We start from the raw sequence: 9,417 nt of genomic DNA on the forward strand, positions 1-9,417 counted from the left end.
GAGATTTATAATAACCGGTGAATATTCCACCACTTCTAACATGTAGCAGCTGTTACACCCTCAATACAGTATTAAATTTATGTACTTCATGTAATGCTCACTTGTTCACTTTGGTTATTTAGAGTTCATCTGTAGTTATTTTATTTTGGAGAATATTCTTTGCGAAGCAGTTTCAAAGTGACTTTTAGCCTCAGGATAATTGAGTATTTTCTATGAGTGTACAAACCATGCACCAGGGGTGGGTGGCTAAACTCTAATGTACTCTTAAATACATATGATCATTTCTGAAATGTTCTATTTTTCCCAGTTTGTCTTACATTTGAGCTCTCAATGTCACGCCATGAGACAAAATTGTGTAACTGTTAAAGAGCACTGTACATTGCCTTGTCAGAACAGCCGACACACCATGTGAAGATAACGTCACAACTACTATCACAAATCTCGATTCAGTTCATGTTGGCCTTTTAATCAGAATATAAGCACACCTTTTATATGCCATGAAAGTAATTTTCATTGCATGTTAAACCTGAATGTTTATTTTCAGTTGCTCAAATTTAATGGTTTTTTTTTTTTGCAGTCATTGGTGAGACCATCATCTCACTAGTACATGATAATAAAGTTTAGTCACAGTTTACTGAAACGTTGATTCTAAGCTAATGTCTCATCAGCGCTGGCTCTGTTCTGAAGGCATTGCCAACACTGCAGTTCAAGTGATAAAAGTTGATAAAAGCTTTTTCTCAGAGATTCAATACTTCAATCAAGCTCTTTCTGATGGTGCAATTAAATCCACTAACATTCACCAATCGTACATTCTGTACTGTTAGTGAATGTGTGATCATGCATCCCCATGTGTTAACCAACAAGTCCACCTAGTATAGGCAGCTCATCACACGTTTCACTGACTACTCATCAACCAATCAACTGTCACATGTACGGGTGGGTTATGGAATGCATGGAGACACTAAACAGACCTGGCGTCAGTTGCAATAGTAATTGTGTAAATCGTAATGAATTAATTTACATTTATCATAATTTTAGTTCATCATATGTAACCGCAGGTCTGAGAAGGTATTTTTTTCTTCACAAGTAAACCTGAACAAACAAATGAACACTGGCAGCAGGAGAGTCTACTGCAGGGTTGTGATGATGGTTTGCTGGGTTTTGCAGGTTACTTATGGGAGATGAACGTGTGAAGAATGGACTAAACTTCATGTATGAGGCGCCACCAGGCACCTACAAAGGTAAGAAATGGTACTCCCTTGTGTTGAGTTAAATATCCTATCTTAGAAGTTTACCCGTAGGAATTTTGGCAAACATTTGAGGCTTCAGTCGAAATAATAATAAGTGTGAGAACCCATACGTTTATTAGAAAAAAGCTTTCGCATACAGTAATTCATTTTTTCTGTCCACAAATAACTCTATACCCATCTAATATGGTATTGATGAGTGAAATATCTAATCTCAGCCCATGGCAAAGGTAATTGAAGCAATGCACCACAAAATGTTCCTGGCACGGAAGAACCCAGCTTAAGGATCGAGAGACTCCAAAATGTTAACATTCAGTTGTTGCAAATTCAGTTATATTACAAAGTATATTAAAGATTAAAGAAGGCTTTTTGTCACGGAGTGGAAAAGATGTCTAGTTTTGGCTGAATGCCCTTGTTCACTTGCTCTGTTTATTATTAAGGAGCATCTTTTGTGTTTATGTATTCAGCTAAACTAAGTTGTCAAGCTTGTTTATTGTTCGCATTTGTATAACGCGATCCTGAAAGCCCTTGCGATTCATAAATAATAAACCACTACACGTATAAATCAACATAGCGAAATTATTATTTTATGATCTGCGGGTGCACTGATGCATCTTACTTTAAGCAGTGTTTTGGTGCAATAAAAAAATGCACGGATATGACATTTCGCCATAAATATGTCAGTTTGGTATTTGGTTGCTTTAAATTACAAGTACGTTCAACATTATTATAATTACACATTTTCCAAGGTGAGTTACATCATGCAAAATTGAGCAGAGTTGAGCAGAGATAATAAACAAATATGTTTTTGTGATGCCCCCATGCTAGGTCTTGCCTTGGTGGTTTTTTGTAATTAGCTTTAATTTTTATAAAGCCATTATTTGCAATATGTATTTTTCTATACAACAAACTAACATGTGTTTCACACTTCTGTCTGTTCTGACATATCCCTGCAGAAGAGGAAGTAAGTGCTATTTTCAAGCCTTCATTCACTTTTTTTATTTGACGTTGCGTGGTTACATGTTGCTACGTGTACTTCAACTACGCTCCAAATACCCTTGTTTATGAAGAGCAAAACTTCCAAGTTATTCAATTTAACCCACCGTTCCACGGAAATATTTTTCCCAACTTAATTATCCTGCATTGAGCTCCTGGCACTGGAGCAGGTGGGATTGTTTTTTGTCATTGTATATGCTATTGACACGGACAACTAAACGTTTATTTAAATGACTACATTATACCATATTCAATGACGTAAATACTTTTGTTTTCCCTGTGCATGACCTCATGGTTCACATATGTGGTTCTCTCAACAGAAGGAGACAGGAGGAGAAAAGGAGTACAAGTTTGAGTGGCAGAAGGGGGCTCCGAGAGAAAAGTAAGCTCCCAGATGTTCGGTGAAAGTATGCGATCTTTGCGCAAATTGCATCTTGCATTCTGGTGTGGTGGCCTTTGGTGACCAGCTGTGTTTCTGTCGCAGGTACGCAAAGGACGATGACAATATTCGCGACCAGCCTTTCGGAATTCAGGTGATGGATAACTAATGCACACACACAGACAAAGATTCCCATGTAGCCCACAGAGATTGATGGGGCAAGTATTGTTAGGGAGCAGCAAGGAAGCCTGGTTTGGTGCATGAAGGGGGTGGTGTGGCTGAGACCGAGCTCGGCCATCTTTTTCTCCCCAGTTCTGATGTTTTCACACCATCCCAAGTTACTCATTTAAGGCTTTGTCAATGTAGGGGAGGCCTAAGACTAGTTTCAGTTATAATTTGCCACTGATGGTAGCCGTGAAGAGGAATCAAACCCAGGTCGCTGGGTTTACAGTGATGTGCGCTAACTGCTACGAGCACACACGGGGAAAATTCGCATTTATTTATCTCCATCGGTTGTGGTGGAGCCAGCACACAGCCCCCAATGGCAGTGGCAGGGGTTGCAGAGATCAGTGCACCGCAGACGCTGAACAGTGCTTAATTTCTCACTGAACAATTTCTGCATCATTTGCAGAGGGGAGTAGTTGGCACATAACTATTAACCACAGTGATAACAAGAAATATATATTCGTGTGTCAGTTGCAAAAATATTTTTCAAGTCACTGACCCAGACATTGTGGATGCGGTGCGCAGGTGCGGAACGTTCGCTGCATCAAGTGCCACAAGTGGGGTCACGTGAATACGGACCGCGAGTGCCCTCTCTACGGCCTCTCCGGCATCAATGCCACATCCGCCACTACTGATGAGCCAGGTGCGCACGAGTTTCCCTTTCTAGATCACACCACGTCAATACGGCACCGGTAACCAAACCAGCATGGCACTGATTGGCATATTTTAGTGATAATGAAGTGAAGGGCAATTTCGACAAAAGCTAGTCTCGTGGTGGAGACCTGTGCAGAAAAGGCAATCAAATGCACGGTAAAATAGTATTGGTCTGTGCAAGAAGACCAAAATATTATGAGCATATTTAGACGAATTCAGTGCAGATAACAAAATGTGAAAACCATGCAGTAATCTAATGTGCAAGACGAACAGTAACATGAACAATGAATTATGGGGCATAAGCAAGTTAGAGATGTAATATTGACTTTTAAAGGAAAGTAAGTGGGCTTTGGCAAAAGCACAGCATGAAAAGTGATGATGGATGGCGATTGAGACGAACGATGGACAGGCAGCCAACGGATGTGACACTCCTGAGATGCTGTCCACTCTGGAGACAGCGTTGAGATCAGCTCGTGTGCTTTAGCTTGATGAATTGTTGCATTGTGTGACCATGACAGCTGGCAACGGCTCGGGGAGGCTTTCATGCGGTAGTATACTGATTGATGGCTGATGATAATGAATGTGCAAGACGTTGGCGTGATGCCAGTGAGTAGTACAGCACAGCACAACACCATTGCATCGCTGTGCTATGCCACAAACATTTAATACAGCTGAATGAATTCCGAACAATTGCCTCGGTGAGTGTAGTTTGATTTTCTATATTAGAAGCAGAAAGCCTCACGATGGAGGCACACAGGCGTGCTCCCCCATCTAATGAGCCGGGCAAATGTTGCTGCTTGCCCCTTGGGCATCGCGTGACGTCACGTCGGTTTGTGTCGCCCACAGAGCCGGCCATGCACCCATCTGACCTCATGGTGGAGATGAGGAGCAGCGGATTTGCGCTCAAGCAGTGTGTGCTGGGCAGGAAGGGTGACGCGGCAGACCCCTCACAGGTAACGCCGGCACACGAGAGACCAACATCCCCCATGTAGAACTCTTGTAGAGGCTTGTTCGCAAGCCTCGACAAATGCTTTTACACGGCGCATTAGAGGGTTGGGCTGGCCAGCAACAATCTTTCGTCTCTCCATTGCCAATGTTTACACTGCACAATCATCGCTGAGTTGACTTAGGGGAGGCCCAGGACTGGTTCAAATAATGGCTGGGAATGGTAATCTGGTCGCAGGGTTTGTGTGCAGTACACTAACCATACAGTATGTTATTGCGGCATACGCACGCACGCACAGATAATTCACCACATTGATGGCAAGTGCTGTTAGTGAGTGCCTATGAAGGGCGATACGGTACACGAGGGGGTAATGGGGCCAGAATCTCGCACTTTGGGGAAACTCTGTCTCCCCGGGGATGATGCTGACCACACCACTACATGAGGTTTTCATTTTAAGCCAAATCAGCCCAGCCCAGGCTTAGTTCAGGTTGCAGTTGTCACTGATATGTTCACTTCACCTCACACACATCGCTAAACATTCATTACCTCATCCTTGTTTTTAGTGCAGTCTTCCTGTTTTAGGTGCACTATGCTTGTGTAGATTGTCAATTGTATTGTTTTTGTTCATTACGCGCTATTTTTTCCAGCACCTCTTGACGCATTCTGTTCCGTTGTTGTCTGTTCTTCTGTCTGGTTCACTTTCATGTTGTTGTTCTGTACTGATGCACCACGGATCTCTTTTGCACCTTAGCTGGCTAACTGGCTCAATGGGACTTTCGCAAATTAACGTCGGTTGAAATTGGTCGTGACCTGGGAGCGAACTCGGCTCGCCAGGAACCAGCGGCACCACTTTCCACACGCAAAACGCGTTTTGTTGTTTGCAGCAATTGATCGAAAGTGAGGAGGATGAAGACCCAGAAGTGGAGTTTTTGAAGTCGCTGACGACGAAGCAGAAACGCAAGCTGCTGAGGTGAGTGTCGCGATCGCCACCCTCCTTACCCAGCAACACCGTCAACGGCGACGCCGCCTGCCTGTTCGTCTGCGATTGTGATGGTTTGTTTTTTTATTTATGATGTGTTTCGCTACTAACGTCGTTCATTCTGGTTGATAGGAACGTAACGTTGCAACAATGCATTACAACTGATTATGTCACGCGTGATATGTTAAATGACGCATGCATGTTGATTATTTTGGATTTTTATACGATACGTTGAATGCCATTTGTTTTTTTTTAACCCTGCACCTACCAAATTGCTACAAAGAATTGATTCTTGAAATAAATGGTCGCCGCTACAATTGAATGGCGAGTGGGGAGAATCGCCACGTGCCTTGCGGTGTAGCGCAAGTGCCGCTTGAGGCGTCGCCTTGTTTACGTGCGGCTTCTGTCCCTGCCTTTTGCAGGAAACTCGACCGCCTTGAAAAGAAAACCAAAAAGGACAAGAAGAGGAGGAAGAACAAACAGAAGAAGAAGAGCAAGGGGAAGAAGAATAAACGCAGAGCAGAGTCGAGCTCCGACGACACCGAGAGCTCAGACTCCCAGTCCGACACCAAAAAGAAGAGGTGCAAGCATCAGAAACATAAGAAGAGCAAGTTGCCATCCAACGACGGCAGCAGCACCTCGTCGTCGTCATCGTCGTCATCTTCAAGCTCCGGGTCGGACAGCGACGCGGAAGAGGAGAGCGCTCGCAAGAAGCGGAAGGGAGAAGCGGAGTCACGAAGCGCGGAACCACCGCAAAGCGCCGACGGCAGGCGGAGTGACGGCGCGATGGAGCAGCCTGCTGGGTCGTCGCGGCACGAGCAGGGAGGCGCGAGCGGCAGCCGCTGGCCGAGGTTCCAGGAGCCTGCGGTGGGTGGCGGAAAATGGGGCGAAGGAGCAGGAAGCCATCGTAGGATTGAAGATGGGCGCAGGCACGGCGAAGGTGGAGGTGGTGGTGGTGGTGAGGAGAAAGAAGGGAGACACGTGGGTGAGGGGAGAGACAGGGGAGACCAGAGGGACAGTCAACGCAGGGGTGAGGAGAGATGGGGGAGAAGCAGGGGTGAGGATAGAGAGAGCAAACACAGGGGTGAGGATAGAGAGGGGAGAGACAGGGGTGAGGATAGAGAGAGTAAACACAGGGGTGAACAGAGAGAGTGGAGAGACAGGGGTGAGGATAGAGAGGGCAAACACAGGGGTGAGGATAGAGAGAGTAAACACAGGGGTGAACAGAGAGAGTGGAGAGACAGGGGTGAGGATAGAGAGGGCAAACACAGGGGTGAGGATAGAGAGTGGAGAGACAGGGGTGAGGATAGAGAGAGTAAACACAGGGGTGAACAGAGAGAGTGGAGAGACAGGGGTGAGGATAGAGAGAGTAAACACAGGGGTGAGGATAGAGAGACGAGAGACAGAGGTGAGGATAGAGAGAGTAAACACAGAGGTGAGGATCGAGAGGATAAACACAGGAGTGAGTATAAAGAGGGGAGAGATGGGAGAGAGCGGAGACACAGGGGTGAGGAGAGAGAGGTGAGAGACAAGGGAGAGCAGAGAGATAATAACCACAAAGGTGATGTTGGAGAGCGGAAGAGAAGCAGAGAGTGAGAGGAGCAGGCATGGTGCGGAGTATCGGGGGCGACAGCGGAGACAGCGGGGAGAGGCGGGCGATGTCGAGCCTCGGGGCGACTCGGCTGCGAGCAAGGATAGGTTTTGAGAGAGGAGGCCTCGTGTACGTCTGTACGTTGAACTTCTTTCGCACCGTACGTAACCAACCGTGCTAATCGGAGGTGCGGGGGAAGGACAACAAACTAAACTGGTGGCGGCAAACACGAGCTGCAGGAGTCGTGATAAGGCGGGAGCCGACAACAGCAATAAAATAATTGCCGGATTAACATCCTTGGCGTTTGTCTAATTAGTGACCTCTGTACCGCGTGGGTTGCCACGGTTGTGCTCGGAATATTTTTCATGTCCTGCTGGGTCATACCGCTTGTAGTTTGGCATTATGGCCGCCGTCTTGCTCCGTGTCCTGGAAGCTTCTTCAGGTCACACCCTCCTGAGAGCTTTTTCTTGTCACAGGGTTTTCTCAAGCGATTCCTCTCAATGTGTTCTTTCACAGCATCGGCTCCACAAATATGACCCGTCTTCACGTGCAATGGCACGCGCATTAGATTAACAGGCGAGATTGACCATATGAAGCTGGGTTGTTGAGTAAGATGGCAACGGTCAAGTCCTGGCCTGACTTAAGAATACGTTGGTTGTTTGCTGTCAATCTCCTTGTGTGATCCGTAGAGTGAATGGATTGTGCCCTTTCCTGCAGTGTACTCTGTGTTGGTGCTTATAGGTTTGTATTCGTTTGTGTTGTGAGGACATGGAATGGCACCCCGTAGGAACATGCGGATTATACAATGTAGTGTAAAGTCTTGAGTTGGATGTAAGGAAGGTCATACATTATATGATGGCTTTACTGACAGCTCTGTTTATCCTAACACAACCAGGGTTTTCGGTGTTTTCGTTTTAATTTCTATTAAAGTTGTACAAAAAGTTAATATTTGTACAGATTTAGTGAGTAATCTTTGTGTAAATGTACAACATTTTTGGGGAATTCATACCTCTAGTAGAACGTGAATTAAAATTTAACCTCTGCATATTCTTTGGGTCTTTCGGTAAAGTCACGTAGATATGTTCAATGAAAAAAAAATCCACATTTTATTTGAACCTATCTACGTGGCTTTACCGAAAGATCCAAAGAATATTAATTCCTGCAGTCACGAAAGCTTTAAGTCAAGATTTGTACCTCTGTAACTAAAATGTGGAGTTGTCAATGGTCGTAGCGTGTAGTACAGTAGTTTGTGGTCGTGGCAATATCAAAAGCACTATCTTTGTAAATAAAAACTTTCCCCCAGAAGTCGACGAACGGTATACATTCATTTCCTGGAATATCGCAATGGACCTCCATTGGTCCATTCCAGGTGTTTTTCAGCCTTGTTCTCGTGGGCCCTATGTGATCAGTCTTTATATAGCGTTCTCTCGGGGTGCTCCAGGTTCTACAAGTACAGCCCTCTGTCAATCCACTGCTGGATGAAGGCTTCCCTATGCCGTGCAGGTCATGGGGGGCGGTGGGGGGGGTTGACTATCGTTCATTGTGCTGGTCCGTGCCGGCTGGTGCAGGCGGGGAGCGTATAAGTACAGCCTGTACCACCTGTTGTGCATGGTGGTCGCCGATTCAAACCACTGCAATCTCTTTACCGTTTCCGCTTAGCTTCCAAATATCTGAAGAGACGGAGGGTGCATTCTGTCTCGTGTGCTCAGACTGGGTTAATCGCACTCCAAAATGCAATTTAAAAACCTATATTTATCAAGCAACATAACTTTGCTGGAAACGTATTTACTCTACGTTTATTAGGCTTACCAACTTTTGATAGCCAAAAAGCCCTGGATATTGCATGGTAACAATAATCACAAAAGTAGAAGGGGGGGGGGGGAGTGCTTGTGTACGAATTGTCTTGCGTGGTATTATTATTCACTTTATTAAAACAAAACGTGTCTGTTAATCTCTCAAGAAAGTTTACCGGTTTCCAATGGCAGCTACTTTAAAAAGAGGGCGATCCTGGGAAAACCAGGACATCGTATCTTACAATCCCCTTGAAATGCATGAAACACCGCTGCGTCTTTGTGCAACTGACACGAGTTGTATCTGCAGGGGGACTGCGGGTTCGAAGGGACGAATCCACGTCGCAGATTACGTTCTGACCAAACAGGTTTATACGTGTCCCTTCTCTGCACGAGATGCAGTCATTCAAATCGCCTCTTGTTGCCCACGTACAGGTAAATATCAGTGATCGATGGGAGAGTAAATCGCGTGTTTTGCTACCTCCGGCATTTGCAGTCCAGCTGTAGATTGGAGCGTAGCGAGTTTGGGGTCTGTAGCCATGGATCGACACGAGCAGTGAAGTTTGTGGACTCTGAAACAAGCGTTTTACAACAGCGCAATTACACCACC

General features: G+C 45.5%; 1 protein-coding gene across 1 annotated transcript; it reads left to right on the forward strand.

The window, feature by feature from the left end:
* The first annotated feature begins 1,174 nt into the window (after positions 1–1,174).
* CIRSR (corepressor of RBPJ and splicing regulator) lies at positions 1,175–8,480 on the forward strand. The gene is made up of 8 exons (XM_078870744.1): positions 1,175–1,241; positions 2,204–2,211; positions 2,564–2,625; positions 2,728–2,776; positions 3,373–3,490; positions 4,348–4,454; positions 5,332–5,417; positions 5,849–8,480. Exons 1-8 carry the CDS (start codon positions 1,175–1,177, stop codon positions 7,020–7,022), a joined length of 1,671 nt encoding a protein of 556 aa, XP_078726870.1. The 3' UTR covers positions 7,023–8,480.
* The last annotated feature ends 937 nt before the right edge of the window (positions 8,481–9,417 follow it).

The sequence above is a fragment of the Lampetra fluviatilis genome, chromosome 31 (genome assembly GCF_964198595.1).
Source record: "Lampetra fluviatilis chromosome 31, kcLamFluv1.1, whole genome shotgun sequence".
NCBI classification, from domain to species: domain Eukaryota; kingdom Metazoa; phylum Chordata; class Hyperoartia; order Petromyzontiformes; family Petromyzontidae; genus Lampetra; species Lampetra fluviatilis.